The sequence below is a fragment of the Canis lupus genome, chromosome 25 (genome assembly GCF_011100685.1).
Source record: "Canis lupus familiaris isolate Mischka breed German Shepherd chromosome 25, alternate assembly UU_Cfam_GSD_1.0, whole genome shotgun sequence".
Classification (NCBI taxonomy): Eukaryota; Metazoa; Chordata; class Mammalia; order Carnivora; family Canidae; genus Canis; species Canis lupus.
The window spans coordinates 7,857,366-7,873,617 of record NC_049246.1 but is presented as its reverse complement, the minus strand read 5'-3'; the positions used below and the strand labels follow the sequence as shown (position 1 = coordinate 7,873,617).

Here is a 16,252-nt window from a genome sequence, read left to right as displayed (position 1 = left end):
CAAAGAGCTCAAAGGGAAAAACCTGCAACCAAGAATACACTACCCAGCAAAATTATCATTCAGAAGTAAAAAAGAAATTAATTTCTCAGACAAATTTAAAGGAGTTCTTCATCACCACTAAATTGGCCTTCCAAGAATTCGTTAATTGGAAAAGGCCATAATCAGAAATAATAAAATTATGAAAGGACAAATTTCATAAGTAAAAGCAAACATACAATAAAGGTAGTAGAGCAATCACTTATAAAGGCAGTTATAAAAGTAGTAAAATCAGTTATATCTATAAAATTAGTTAAGGAGATCCACAAAATAAAAAAAGTAACAAACAATAATATTTACATAAAACATGGAGGGTGAGGGAGTAAAAATAAAGTTCTTTATATGAATTATAACTTAACTGACCATCAACCTAATACAGACTACTAAATACTTAGAAGTGTTTTCTATCCAGTTTTCCCAACACTAATTTTTGAAGAAACTGTCTTTTTCCCAATGGATATTCTTTCCTCCAACTCCTAGATGGTGTTATATGTGAATCTTGTTGTAACCACAAACCAAAACCTACAACTGATACACAAAAAATAAAGGAAAACCAAGCATAACACTAAAAGTGATGAATCACAAAGAAAGGAAAAGAGAAGAACTATAAAACAACCAGAAAACATTTAATCAAATGGTAATAAGAACAGACCTATCAATAATTACTTTAAATGTAATGATCTGAATGTTACAATTGTAAGACATAAAATTATGGAATGGATGAAAAACCAAGATCAATGTATATGCTGCCTACAAGACACTCACTTAAGACCTAAAGACAAATACAAGCTCAATATGAAGAGGTGGAAAAAGATATTGAATGCAAAAAGAAGCAGGAAAAACCCAGCCTGGGTAGCTGTACTTATATCAGACAAAATAGAGTTTAAAACAAAGACTGAATAGTCAAAGCAACCTTGAAAAAGAAAAGCAAAGCCAGAGGCATTACCATTACAAACTTTTAAGTTATTAAAACTCTGCAGTGAGCAAACAGTACAGTACTGGCATAAAAAATAGACACATATAGATCAATGAAATTGAATAGAAAACACCAAAATGAGTCCACAACTATATGGTCAATTAATCATCAACAAAGGAGGAAAGAGTATCCATTGGGAAAAAGACAGTTTCTTCAAAAATTAATGTTAGGAAAACTGGACAGCAACATGCAAAACAATGAAACTGGACCACTGTCTTACATCAAACACAAAAATATACTCAAAATGGATTAAAGAACTAAATGTGAGACATGAAAACATCAAAATCCTAAAGGAGAACACAAGAAGTAATCTCTTTTACATTGGCCATAGCAACTTCTTTCTAGATATGTCTCCTGAGGCAAGGGAAACAAAAGCAAAAAAACTATGGGGACTACATCAAAATAAAAAGCTTTTACACACACACACACACACACACACACACACACACACACAAAGCTTTTACACAGTGAAAGAATCAACAAAACTAAAAGGTAACCTACTGAATGGGAGAACGTATTTACAAACAACATATCCAATAAAAGGTTAGTATCCAAAATGTATAAAGAAGTGATAAAACTCAACACCCCCAAAAATAAATACTCCAATTAAAAAATGAGCAGAGGACATGAATAGACATTTTTTAAAAGAAGACACACGGTCAGCAGACACACAAAAAAGATGCTCAACATCACTAATCGTCAGGCAAATACAACTAAAACTACAAGGAGATATTACATCAACAATATTTTTAAAAAGATAGATAACATCACATCTGCTAGAATAGCTAAGATCTAAAATACAAGAAACAGCAAGTGTTGGTGAGAACGTGGAGAAAAAGGAACCCTCTTGCACTGTTGATAGGAATGCAAACTGGAGCAGCCACTCTAGAAAACAGTATGGAAGTTCCTCAAAAAGTTAAAAATAGGACTACCCTATGATCTAGCAGTTACACTACTGGGTATCTACCAAAAAAAAAAAAAAATACTAATTCAAAGGGTCACACATACCCGACTGTTTATAGCAGCATTATCCACAATACCCAAACTATGGAAGCAGCCCAAGTGTCCACAGACTGATGAATGAATAAAGATATAGTATATATATACAATGGAATATTATCCAGCCATAAAAAAGGATGAAATCTTGCTATTCGCAATGACGTGGATAGATCTAGAGAGTACAATGCTAAGCAAAATAAGCCACTCAGAGCAAGACAAACACCATGTAATTTCATGCATATGTGTAATTTAAGAAACAAATGAACAAAGGAAAAAATAGGCAAACTAAAAAACAGACTCTTACCTATAGAGAACAAACCAGAGGAGGGGGGATGGGTGAAGTGGATTAAGAGTACAGTTATTTTGATGATCACTGACTAACATATAGAATTGCTGAATCACTATATTGTGTAACTTAAATGAACATAACACTGTGTTTACACTGGAATTAAAATTTAAATTAAGAGGGGATTTCAATAGTACATTGTAATCTATAGTCATAAAACGTAGTGGTAGTGTTTTTTCTTAATTTTATAAAACAATAGAAATTTGCTAAAATGTGGAAATTTTCTACTTTTCCTCTATTTCTTCACCTCCTCTTCTCTGACTATAGGTGAGGAAAACTGTTAGGAGAAAGGTGCCTTAAAGCTACAGCCCCACCCCAGCTGAGCCTAGTAAAAATGACAGACTTATAGTCAAATCTCCCTGGGTAATGTGTTGTGCCTCTATTACTAGAGCATTTTCACCTCCCCAGGGACAGAGAGAAATGGGGAGGAGATGAGGAGTTGAGATAGCCACCCAAAAGAGAGGGTAGATATTTAACAGATTCTTTTGTGATAAAAGAAATGCCTCCTCATATCTCAGTGCTTTCTGGCACCAAAATATACACATTTTATCCACTGGCATTAAAAAAAAGCAATTTATATAGGTGCACTGTAACTTGGACTTAAACTGATTAAAATTATGGTCTCCAAATAGAGTTTTAGAAAGAGCACCATATGTTTTAGAGACATATGCACATATTATTCCCATTCATAGGTGAGGACACTAAGAAAATGTGTTAGTGCAGCTGTGAATAAAGATGCTTGTAACCATTGGCCAACACACACACATACACACACACACACACACGTGCATGCATGCATGCATACGTAAACATTCACAGAAGACAGTCTTAAGTACTTCTGGTTCCAAATCCTAACACTGATCTTTTCAGTGAATTGTAGAATCATAGAAACAGGAGTACCTCCTGCTGCTTGCATCAATAGCTTAGCTTCCAAATACCTGCCTGAACATAGTGTCCACAAGTGAATTTATGCTATGTTAATTATATCTCCATAAAGCTGGTGTTTTGGGGACCTGGGTGGCTCAGTGGTTGAGTGTCTGCCTTTGATTCAGGACGTAACCCTGGGGTTCCAGGATCGAGTTCCACATCAGGCTCCTTGCAGGGAGCCTGCTTCTCCCTCTGCCTATGTCTCTGCCTCTCTCTGTATGTCTCTCATGAACAAATAAATAAACTAAAAAAAAAAAAAAAAAGGCTGAGTGTTTTAAGTTTTTGATACATTTACTTAGGATTATTAACATTTGACTACTTATGAGCTGAGTTTTTTCCTACGTTTACTATTTATTGTGTCCACTGTGAGCTAGGCAACTGTTTCAGGGGAAACTACAGTTATCTTTCTATTCAAGGAAGATGTACTTGTATGTCTGTGTCAGGTGATGCTGCATGCCATAAACGAAACAAGGACAGAGAGTAACTGGGGTTTGATGCTACTTCAGAAGGGAGTCAGAGAAGCCCTTCAAATAATGAGAGACTTGAGCAGAGGTCTCAATGAACTGAAGACACAATAAGAGTTGCCAGGAGAAAGAGCATTCCAACAAAGGAAAAGAAAAATGCAAAGATCCTGAAGCAAGACCATGATCCTTTTGTTTAAGGGATGGCAAGGAAGCCAGTGACAGGAGTGAAATGAATGAAGAGGAGAGTGGTCAGAGAGGACAGCAGAAAGGGTTAGGTGAGTCAGGAAGGACTTGGTCCTTTGCTAACTGAAGCAGAAAGTCACTGGATGTTTGGGGGCAGAGCAGTGACATGCGTCTGTCATAAAAGGATCATTCTGTTTGATGAAAAAGCTCTGGAAATAGACAGTGGTGATCGTTGTACAACATTGTGAATGTACTTAATGCTGCTGAATTTAGCGTTTAGAAATGATAAATTTCATGTTGCATATGCTTCACCACAATAAAAGCAAATTTTAAAAAAACGATCACTGGCTGCTGTGTGCAGAAAATACACAGAAGGGCAGGAGCAGAAAGACCAGTGAGAAGCACCTGGATGATATAGTCAGTTAACCATTGGGCTCTAGGTTTTGGCTCAGGTGCTGATCTCAGGGTTGTGAGTTTGAGTCCTATACTGGGCTCTACACTCAGTGGGAAGTCAGCTTGAGATTCTCTTTCCCTCTTCCCCCACAAGTAAATCTTTAAAAAAAAAACATTTTGATTCATGTTCTTTTTATATTTACATAAGAATCATGATTTTTATCATTTTGGAAATTATGGTTTAGAATTTTTATCTACTTATATAACGCAGATAGAGGGTTTTTTTTTTTTTTTTTTTTTTTTTTTTTTTTTTTTTAATATAAGGGGAGAGAAGCCCTAAGAACAACTAGTTACTAGGTTTCTAAGATGAGCAACTTGGGGGATGGCGATTCCTTTTTCAAACATGGGAGTGCCAATTGTTAAGTTATTGTCTCTTTGCTCCGAACCTGGGACTATCTGTCTCTATTCTGCTTTGTGAAGCTGATGCTTGTATTTTGCAAACCACATACCAGCTTTGACAATGGCTATATGTGAGGCTCTGACATTGCTGCTGTTGGGGAGACTGCAAAGCTGGAGGAAAAAGAAAGAAATGCCCCTTACTGTCTGCTTCCTGTTAGCATCTCTCTCCCAATGATTCTTTTTTTCATTTCTTTATTAAATAATGAGGAAATCAGAAAGAAGTGAAAACCAATTCATAATAGAATTTGACTTCTAAAGATTTAGATTTTCTCCTGGACAAAATCCATTTGTATTGCTGAGAATAGGAATCATTTGCAGTGTTATAGGTAAAAAACGTTTGCAATGTTCTTAGTTTTGTACAATTTAACTTTTATCCCTACAGAGTTGTAAAATAGCCTTGTCAATCAAAGATGATCCAAACTGTACACTCATTTAGAACCAGATAAACCTTTCAGAGTCCCTAGACATTCAGCGTTCCTTTGAAGAAAACCCATTAATCACTTTCATCCATGCCCAAGTCTGACAAATTTTCCAGATATATTTCATGAATTAGTAAACTGAATTAAAACTGTTACAATTAAAATGTAAATTCTTTGAAGGCAGAAAAACAATGTCTCTTTCCTACTTATGCCCTAGAAATGTTTAGTAAAGTGTTCTAAACTTTATATATATATATACATATATATATATGTATATATATATATATATATATATATATATATAATCAAGGTATATCACAAAGTATTTGAGGTAGCACAAACTTTAGAAACTTCAAACTAGGGGCACCTGGCTGGCTCAGTAGGTTGAGCATCTGCCTTGGGGTCCTGGGATGGAGTCCCGCACTGAACTCCCTGATCAGCAGGAAGCTTGTCTACTCTCCTGCTCCCCCTGCTTATGCGCTCACTCTCTTTCTCTTTGTGTGTGTCAAATGAATAAATAAAATCTCTTATTCTTATTTATTTGTTTTAAAGATTTTATTTATTTATTCATGAGAGACAAAGACAGAGGCAAAGAAATAGGCAGAGGGAGAAGGAGGCTCCCTGCAGGGAGCCTGATGTGGGACTTGATCCTGTGAACCCAGGATCATGACCTGAGCCAAAGACAGGTGCTCGGCCACTGAGCCACCCAGGTGCCCCTGAATAAATAAAATCTTTAAAACAAAAAAAAAAAAGAAATCTTTAAAACAAAATAAAACAAAAACTTCAGACCAGCTTAAATGATTGCACATTAGTAAATTATTTAAAAAATCATGAAATACTACTACAAAATAGGAAAACCTGTGCAAGAAATTATGAGTAATTATAGGTAAAGAATATAAAATCAGAATTGCAACCATAAATGTCCATTTAAAAAAAGCTGTCAAAAAAAAAAGCTGTCAAAAGAAAGCATGATCAACTCTGAGCTTTTCTATCAATAACTTCCAAAGTTGAGAAAATCTCAAGGGAAAAAAATATCTTAAAAGAGAAAATTCCATCTACTAAACTAAATTTCCCTCTCAGAGAACTGACTGTCATCATCTGAATTTTATAATTGAACAACTAAATCCAAATCATAGAAGCATAGTTTGATGAAGAAACTGAGTCCAAAGAATTTCAGTGACTCTCCATCTTCACACAATTACTTATTCAACACTTGTTAACATAAAAATTATAGTTCACAGTAGTCCTTATGTTACATAAGACTGAATCATAAACACAAAAGTACTTTGAGAATTGCTGGACACAGTAATGAATGACTGAATTAGTAGACACAAGCACATTGAGGAAGTCCTTGATTTTTTTTTAGATTGCTTCTCCCTTTGCCTATGTCTCTGCCTCCCTCTCCTTTCTCTCATGAATAAATAAATAAAATCTTAAAAAAAAAAAGAAAATAATTCTTTCTTGGAACTAAGCATCTCCAATTTGCAAGAAATGTATTATTGTCAAGTTTTCACTCAATAAAGATTATTTAAAGATTTTTTAAAAACAGCTAGAAGGCTATTATAATAGTGCAGTGAATATGTAATGAACGCTTGGGCTGGGGTAGTTGCAATAGAGATGATTACAAGTTGGTATATTCTGGAATATTCCAGAGGGAGAGCTAATAGGACTTGATGATAATATGTGAAACGTGAGACTCCAAAGTTTGGCCTAGACCAACGGGAGAATAGAATTGCCATTCACTGAGATAAAGAAGTACATGTTTGAGAGATGGAAATCGAGATTTAATTTTCAGACATATTATCTATGAGATACCTTAATTACGCATCCAAGACCAGATGGTGAGCAAATGGGTGGATATGTGAGTATGTTGTTGAGAAGTCTGGACCAAAGTCACATAGATGGTATTTTAAACCCCTGAGGAAAAATTTAGAATATGCACCTGTCTTCCTTGTAAGAATCAGTGTGTAAGGAAAATGAATTTGAAACCTTAGTTGCACATTACATCGTGTAGGGAAATTTGAAAAGCCAGTACTCAGGCTCCACTGCTCTGGAGATTGATTTAATTGGACTGAAGTGTGCTCAAATTCCAGGGCTGTTTAAGGGTTGAAATCTGTTACCGAGGTGATTCTCAAACCTAAGAATCACCAGGGGTGTATGACAAAAATGAAGATCCCCTCAGTGAAATCCAGAGCAGGGTCTACCAAATCAGTAATTTAACAACTATCCCATCTTGAGAAACATTTAATTCAAATTCATTCATTCTACAGTACATAACCAATTGTTGTTTGATGTAGGCTGTTTGTGTAATGATTCAACCTCAAATCTGTCATCATTTGGTGACTTTGTATTTGAGGTCACCGGAAGTGAGTGGCTAAAATTCACTGCAGTCTACTTACAGTTTCCCAGCAGATGCTTCCTTCTCTGTCACCATCGCTTCCAGCCCAGACCCTGATTTTAACAGTAATCTCTTGCTCTAACACTGTACACTGATTCAGGTTCCAAGAACTTTAGCCACCGACAGGAACTTCTAGAAGTTCCTGAGCCATGAGGCTGAGAAAACTCCCCTTTGCTTACCTCTATTTCCAATCTTTTTCTCATTTCTATTTCAAAAAGCCCAGTGACAGAAATTCATGCCACCCAACTGTTCTAGTCAGCCCTCCTCAAGCCCATCACCATCACTCACAGGAGTGGTTGTGAACCTTACCTGTACATTAGGACCATTAAGAAAACTTGAAAGATTCACAGGCACAGGCCCCCCACCCCCACCCCAGATCCCTTAAATGAAATGCTGAGTGGAGAGACCTGCCTTAGAATTTATAAAGCTTGCCCTATGACTTTAAGTGGCAGCTCTGGTTGAGAACTTATCTAAAACCCTCCTTTTCACACCCTCACTTCACTGAATAGACTACAGCTTATTGCTCATTGCCTTCTTCTTTACCCCAACCTCTGATGCTGTTCTCAGGGACCACAAACATCCTCATGCATGACCCACACAAAACCTTTTCCTCTTGGTTTTAGCGTTCTTACATCCAGGGGTCTTCACCCCTCTACTCTACCTTGACCACCTGATTTCATGGCTATATCAAAACCCTACCAGCAGGTGCAAGTGTACCAGCTGCAACTCACCTTCAGCATCCTACTCAGGAATGCTTCCAGTTCCCTTTCACTCTAGCTCCCACCTGCTCTTATAATTCTTCTCCTATCACAAGTAACAATCTGTAAATCTCACTACGTTTCCCACTACCTATCCCCTGCCTTTACTCCTCTGCTGAACCAGTTTAAATTCCAAGGACTATAGTCACTCCCTTGCTGACATTCTCAAACATCTTACACCTGTCTTACAAAACTGGTTAAAACTAAGATCTCCACATCCCACACCTACAACAGAATCCCTTATGTGTGATGTTACTAGAACACAATGGCAACCAAGCATAATTCAAACAGCACTAAGTCTCAGAATGAGCTCCCAATGCTATCTGACAACCCTACAGTACAATTACACTTCCATGATAATGTCAAATTCCCAGGACTTTACTTCATACCTTGCTTTTCCTTTTCAGCTTCCCACCCCTCTCCCTTCCTATCTGTGTCAGCTAATGCCTTTGCTTCATAACGCATTGAGTACATAACACAGAGGGTCTCATCTCTGCCCTCAAATCTATAAACCTATCTTTAGCCCCATGTTCTAGGTGTTCCATCTTTTTACAATAAATATGGTTTCCATTCAGGCCTAATGCTCCAGATTTCAGCTCTTCTCCCTTTCCAAGGGCTTTGCTCCTGTAGGCATGTCCTCTACCAACTGTACCATCAAGTTCTCTCCATTTTTTTCCCCACTAATATACAAACTTACTCAATCTCTCACCTTTCCCCCAAATGCAATTCTGGCTACCACTAATTTCTCTACTTTTTAATGGCAAAACTTCTAGCAAACTATCTCTATTCACTGTCTTGACTTTCTCTACTGCAGCTTCTATCCCCACCATTCCATGGAAAACTTCATTCAAGATCATCAGTAACCTTCCTGTCACCATTCTAGCAGATGTGTCTATCTGCATCGTTTTCACTTACCACAGGAATTGACTCAGTTGACCTTGAAATACTGTTTTAGCTTTACTTTTGTGACCCTCTTGACCTCCTATTTTACCTGATCTCTAATCTCTTTCTACTCAAAGTGTGATCCAGAAGACCAGCAGCATTGATAGCACATGGGAGTTTGATTGGCAGACTCAGACCCCAAACCTACTGGATCATAATCTGCAATTAATATGATCACCAGATAACTCCAGGGACATGAAAGTTTTAGAATCATTGCTCCAAATGTTGGTGTGCCCCAGAGCCAGTGCTGTGCTTTCCTTCCAGGTGGTCCCATCCAGACCCAAGGCTTTAAAAACTATGTACTTTTTTAATCTCCAAATCTCTCTCACACACACAGCTCTGATAGCCCTCCTAAATTCCAAATTCATATACTCAATAGCCTACATGACATGTCCATTTGGATGTCTCAAATATTTCAAATCTAGTATGTTGAAACTCTCTGCCACCTACATACATCTACTATATAGCTCCACCAAAGTAAGGAACAGCTCAGTTTACTGAGTCCTCACAATGCTAGTTATGATCTTCAATGCATAACATATCAGCTCATTTGGTCCTCGCCACCAACAACAGGTACATTGGCCCATATCAATGGGAGAATGGAACTACCATAATTGAGATGTGGGAAGTTAAGTAGAAGCATATCTTGTTTTGCTATGCTTCATTTTATTGCACTTTGAAGGTTTGTGGCAACTCTATGTCAAGCAAGTCTATCGTCACCATTTTTCCCCAGTAGCATTTACTCACTTTGTGTCTGTGTCACATTTTAGTGATTCTCATAATATTTCTGCCTTTTCCTTAATGTATTTGTTATGATCTGTGATCAGCTATCTTTCATGTTACTATCATAATTGTTTTGGGGTGCCTCAGACTGAGCTCATATAAAATGAAAAACTTAATCAGCAAATGTATGTATTCTGACTGTACCACCAACCAGCCATTCCCCCCATCTCTCTCCCTCTCCTCAGGCCTCCCATTGCTTGAGACATAACAATATTGAAGTTAAGCCAGTGAATAAACCTACAATGGCCTCTCAATGTTCAAGTGAAGAGTTGTACATCTTTAAGTTCAGTGAGGAAGGCATGTCAAAAGCTGAGACAGGCCAAAAGCTAGGTCTCTTATGTCAAACAGGTAGCCAAGTTGTGAGTCCAAAGGAAGGGTTCTTGAAAGCAATTGAAAGTGCTGCTACAGTGAACACATAAATGATAAAGTAAAATAGCCTGTTGCTGATATGGAGAAAGGTTGAGTGGTCTGGATAGAGGAAGATCAAACCAGCCACAACATCCCTTTAATCCAAAGCCTACTCCAGAGCAAGGTTCTAACTCTCTGTAATTCTATGAAAGCAGAGAGAAGGGAGGAAGCTACACAAGTTCAAAAGGAGCAGAGGTGGGTTCACAAGGTTTGAGGGAAGAAGCCATCTCCATAACATAGAAGTGCAAGGTGAAGCTATAAGCACTGGTGCAGAAGCTGCAGCAACTTATCCAGAAGATCTGCCTAAAATAGTTCGTGAAGGTGGCTACACTAAACAACTGATTTTCAATGTAGACAAAACAGCCTTCTTTTGGAAGGTGAGGTCTTTGAGGACCTTCACGGCTAGAGAGAAGTCAATGCCTGGCTTCAAAGCTTCATAGTTTCTTTTGTTAGAACCTAATGCAACTGGTGACTAAATTGAAAGCAATGCTCCTTTATCGTTCTGAAAATTCTAGGATCCTTAATTATGCTAAATTTACTCTGCCTGTGCTCTATAAATGGAACAACCAAGCCTGGATAACAGCATGTTTTCATAACACGTTTCATTGAATATTTCAAATCCATTATTGAGACCTACTGCTCACAAAAAAAGACTCTTTTCAAAACATTACTGACTGACCATGTACCTGGTCACCCAAGAGCTCTAATGGACACATACAATGAGATTAATGTTCTTTTCATTCCTGTAAACATATAATTCATTCTATAGTCCATAGCTCAAGGAATACGATTTTGATATTCAAGTATTATTTCAGAAATACACTTCAAACTGCTATAGCTTTCATAGACTATGACTCTTCTGATTGGTCTGGGGAAACAAAAACTTCTGAAAAAGATTCACCATTCTAGATGCCATTAAGAACATTTGTGATTCAAGGAGTGTCTGGGTGGTTCAGTGAGTTAAGCATTCAACTCTTAATTTTGGCTCAGGTGATGATCTCAGGGTCATAGGATTAAACCCTATATCAGGCTCCATGCTCAGCATGGAATCTGCCCCACTCCCTCTGCTCCTTCCCCAGCCCTCAGACACTCACACTCTCTCTCACTTTCTCAAATAAAATCTTTTAAAACAAACAAGAAGAACATTTGGAGCACTTGGGTGGTTCAGTCAGTTAAGCATCTGCCTTCGGCTCAGGTCAGAATTCCAGGTTCCTAAGATTAAGCCCCACATCAGACTCCCTGCTCAGCAGAGAGCCTGCTTCTCCTACTCTCTTGGCTGCTCCCCCCGCTTATTATGCTCTCTCCCTTTCTCCTTCTGTCAAATAAATAAAAGTCTTTAGAAAAATTAAAAAAAAATTTTTAAAAAGGAACATTCGTAATTCATGAGAAGATACCAACATTACTAGGAGTTTAGAAGAAGTTGGTTCCAACCCTCCTGGATGACTTAGGGAGGGTTCGAGACTTCAATGGAGGAAGAAGCTGCAGATGTGGTAGAAATAATAAGAGAACTAGAATTCAAAGTGAAGTCTGAGGATGTGACTGAATTGTTATAATCTCATGATAAATCTTGGACAGATAAAGAGTTGCTTCCCATGGATGAGCAATGAAAGTGGTTTCTTGCAATGGAATCTACTCTTGGTGAAGATGTTATGAAGATGGGTGAAATGACAACAAAGAATTTAGAATATTTCATCAACTTGATAAAACAGCTGTATAGTTTGAAAAGATGGACCCCAATTTTGAAAGAATTTCCACTGTGGGTAAAAGGCTATCAAACAGCATCACACATTACAGAGAAATTATTCATGAAAGGAAGAGTTAATGAATGAGGCAAACTTCTTGTGGCCTTGAAATAAGAATAAGTAATTGCCACAGCCACCCCAGTCAGTAGGCAAACACCACCCTGATCAGTCAGCAACCATCAACATCAAGCCAAGACCTTCCACTAGCAAAACTTACAACTTGCTGGAAGCTCAGATTATGTTTAGTATTTTTTAGCAATAGAATATTTTTGAATTAAGCATGTGTATTTTTAGTAATATTGCTATTGCACACTTATTAGACCACAAAATATATAGAATAGTAAATATATAACTATATATACAATAATATATAGAATACATAAATATAACTTTTATGTGTATTGAAGACCAAAAATTCACTTGACTCACTTTATTGATATACTTGCTTTATTGTAGTGGTCTGAAATTGAACCTGCAATGGCTTTAAGGTGTGCCTGTAATTTGCCCACAGACATCTACCACACCCAATTTGAAGTTAGGTAATCTGACTCCAGAATATGTTTCTAAATGGTATACCTCTCAATTTCATCTGCCCCACAGCTCAAAGTAGAAATCTAAAAGTCATTTATTTCTGCATCATCCACTTCCAATCTGTATAATTCCAACATTACCTTGAATTGATGGACCTCTCTCCATTTCCACAGCCATCACCCTGTCGGAGCCATCATTTTGCTTGTCCATTCTCATCTCCCACCTTCCACTTTGCCTGGTCTTCCCCTGACCGAGTGAGTTTTTTAAAAGTAAGAATCTAATGTCATTGTCTTGTTGAAACTCCTTCATGGGCTGCCATATGCTTGATCATGGTCAAAAGAACTTTCTGTGACCTGAGCCCTGTCCTCTCTAATCTCTGTCCCACATTAGCCTCAGGGGCCCCTATTTCTGGAACATACCAAGTATGTCACCTACCTGCTCACAGCCTTTGCTCTTGCTTTTCCCTTGAATCAAAACCATCTTTTCTCCACGCTCCCTCCATCCTGCAGGTCTCAATCTTCATGGTCCCTCATCCCAACCACCCTATCTAAAAGCTCATTCTATGGTAGCACACTGTTTCCTTCACAGCACTTACCACATCTGGATCTGAGAAAAAAAAAAAAATGTAGTTCAAGCCATGGAGCAAGTCCAAGTTCACATGGGTTCAGATCCTGGCACTACATTATGATCTCTCTTGTGGCTCCCTCTCATCTGTTAAGAAAGGGTATAGCAGCTTCTACTTAATATGGCAGCTATGATGAGTTACAATCCCTGGCAAATAAGTGCTGTTGAAGCATTTGCTGTAATTATTATGTATATTTGAAGGCAAGGACCTTTTCCCCTGATCATCTCTATGTTCCCAGTGCTTAGAACACCCAGCTAATGAAAGTTTGTCAAATGACTATTGTTCCTCTTCATTTTTCCTTTCCTGTAAGTGACAGTATCTACCATTTCCCGATGCCACGTGGATGTTTTTACCTTGGGATCACAATTAATGTACCTTCACAGTCTATTTTACATGCATTTATTTTATTCTATTCACATTGTACAACTGTTATACAACCTACAAAAAGTACAAAAACCTAATCCATTTTCCAATGCCAAGTCAGAGCTAAGTTACAAGGAGAATTTGGAATGTCCTGTACAATTCATACTGCCTGTCACATGATGTATTTAAAGCTGTAAGTATTGCCACAGGAGAATCTCTTGTCTTTGCAGCGACCGCACAGATCCTGTCGATGAGGCCTCCTTAGATCAATATGTCTTTTCTTTTGAGGACAGGAACAACAAGACTTTGAACAGGTCTTTAGAAAACAAGGAACAGTTTGGACACTAAATAATCCAGTCAGTGCTTTAAATGGAATCCTCAAATCAAAATACTTCTCCCCACCACCATTATTCCTCATATCTTCATCCTCCTTTGAATCCTATGAGAAGTCCAGGACAAAGTTGTATAAAACCACTCATTCTGTTAAATGGCATGCATTTTTCAAGATGAAAGAGAAAAGATAGATTTAAGAGAATACTGCTAAGCCAACCAAGATTTAATGGAAGAGAAAGGTTTTAAAAGAATTTATAGGGCATGCAGGTGGCTCAGTCAGTTAAGTGTCTGCCTTCAGCTCAGGTCATGATCCCAGCATCCTGTGATCAAGTCCTGCATTGGTACCCTGCAGCAGGGAGCCCACTTTTCCCTCCTCCCTGCTGCTCATGCTCATGTGCTGGCTCACTCGCTCTCTTTGTCAAATAAATAAAGTTTATAGAGTGTCTTCACTAATGGGTTTTTACATTTGTGAGCCAGGTGGGACTCAGGGGCACTGAATACTAAGTGATTTGATTATCTAGACTGGAGTATTGAATATTTGAATATCACTAAAGCAGTGATTCTCAACCAATTGATTTCACAGACCAGCAGACATCTGGCAATGTCCAGAGAGGCTTCTGGTTGTCACAACTAGACAGAACGGGAATTCTAGAGAAAGCTAATGCTCTTTTCTCTCCAGACATGCCTAATCTTTACTATAAAGCAATCATTATCCCATTCTGTCTTCTGGTAAATAAAAAAAAAAAAAAATCACACCCTATGGGGATCGGTATACTACCCTTGTCCACTCTCACAACCTGCTAATCTTTAAAATCGATCATCGTTGCTCTATTTTCTGCATATGACCACAACTAAAAATAAGTTTCATATTTTATATTGTGGAAGCAGACATTTTAATTTTGCAAATGGAAGTCTTAATTATCATGTATGAAATGGTGTACTACGTTTATATCTTCCACTCTTTTAGTGGCCAATATGCATCCTTATAAGAAAATTCTAATACCTAATACATGGTGTTTTCTGTATGTGCTGTTCTAAGTACTTTATATAAATTCATTTAATCCTCACAAATAGGGACGCCTGGGTGGCTCAGTGGTTAAGCATCTGCCTTTGGCTCAGGGTGTGATCCTGGGGTCCTAGGATCGAGTCCCACATCAGGCTCTCTGCATGGAGCCTGCTTCTCCTTCTGCCTGTGTCTCTGCCTCTCTCTGTGTGTCTTTCATGAATAAATGAATAAAGATCTTTAAAAAAAAATCCTCACAAATACTCTTATTATGGGATGGAGGGGAAGGATCAATTAAAAAAATAAATAAAAATCAAGATTTACTCTAAAGGTAGGTTTCTGTTTCTGGCAATGGTGGACCAGGTAGTTTTGATCAAGCCTCCTACTTAGGATAACTAGGAAACCTGAGTTAAAGAAAATAACAACTTTTTAAAAGAACTATTTGAAAGCACTGAAGAAATATCAAAGCATTAGAGAAAGAAACCCATAAATGGAGGTGAGCCGCACATTTGGGACTATTTCCTCTCTAAAGGTCTGCCAATTCTACAAGAGGTGAAAGAGAGTGGGAAAAGGAAAGTAAGTTTGAGAAGTTGATGAAGCTGAGGGATAATCTTAAACATGCCCAAATGGAAGAGACCTGGTAAAGTTGAGGTTTTGTATTGGGACCCTGAAAGGCTACAGTCTAAGAATAAAGATGAACCAAGAATTGGCTCAGCTTTCACAGATTCTGAAGCCCAGCTTCAAAATAGCTCAATCTGATTAGAAAATAGAAATCTAAAATTGGGGACACCTGGGTGGCTCAGCGGTTGAGCGTCTCTCTTCGGCTCAGGGCATGATCCCGGATTCTCGGGATCAAGTCCCACATCTGGCTCCTTGCATGGCCTGCTTCTCCTCCCTCTGCCCGTGTCTCTGCCTCTCTTTCTGTGTCTCTCATGAATAAATAAATAAAATCTTCAAAAAAAAAATCTTAAATTGTTAGCGCCCCTATCTTCCCACCAGAAGCAAACAAATCTCTCATGGAGCAAGATACTATCCTATGCCTCAAATTATCACTATAATTCTTCATATTCGATAGACAGCACTCAAAAATAACTGAGTATACGAGGAGACAGAACCACAGAAAATGAAGAGGATAGCAACAGAACCGTAGGACTTTAAGTCAAT

At 37.9% G+C, this 16,252-nt stretch overlaps 1 protein-coding gene across 5 annotated transcripts in view; it reads right to left on the bottom strand.

Moving 5' to 3' along the window:
* The window catches only part of ZAR1L (zygote arrest 1 like), an 89,763-nt gene that overhangs the window by 66,273 nt on the left and 7,238 nt on the right, over nucleotides 1-16,252 (bottom strand). For 2 of the 5 annotated variants that reach the window (XM_038573330.1, XM_038573329.1), the window contains one exon: nucleotides 13,773-14,191. The exons of 2 other annotated variants lie outside the window; for them this stretch is intronic. In XM_038573330.1, coding sequence (XP_038429258.1) covers nucleotides 13,925-14,191 — 267 coding nt within the window. In that variant the 3' untranslated portion in view covers nucleotides 13,773-13,924. Of the gene's footprint in view, nucleotides 1-13,772; nucleotides 14,192-16,252 lie in introns of those variants that run through there. One more of the 5 variants, XM_038573331.1, reaches the window with a different exon arrangement.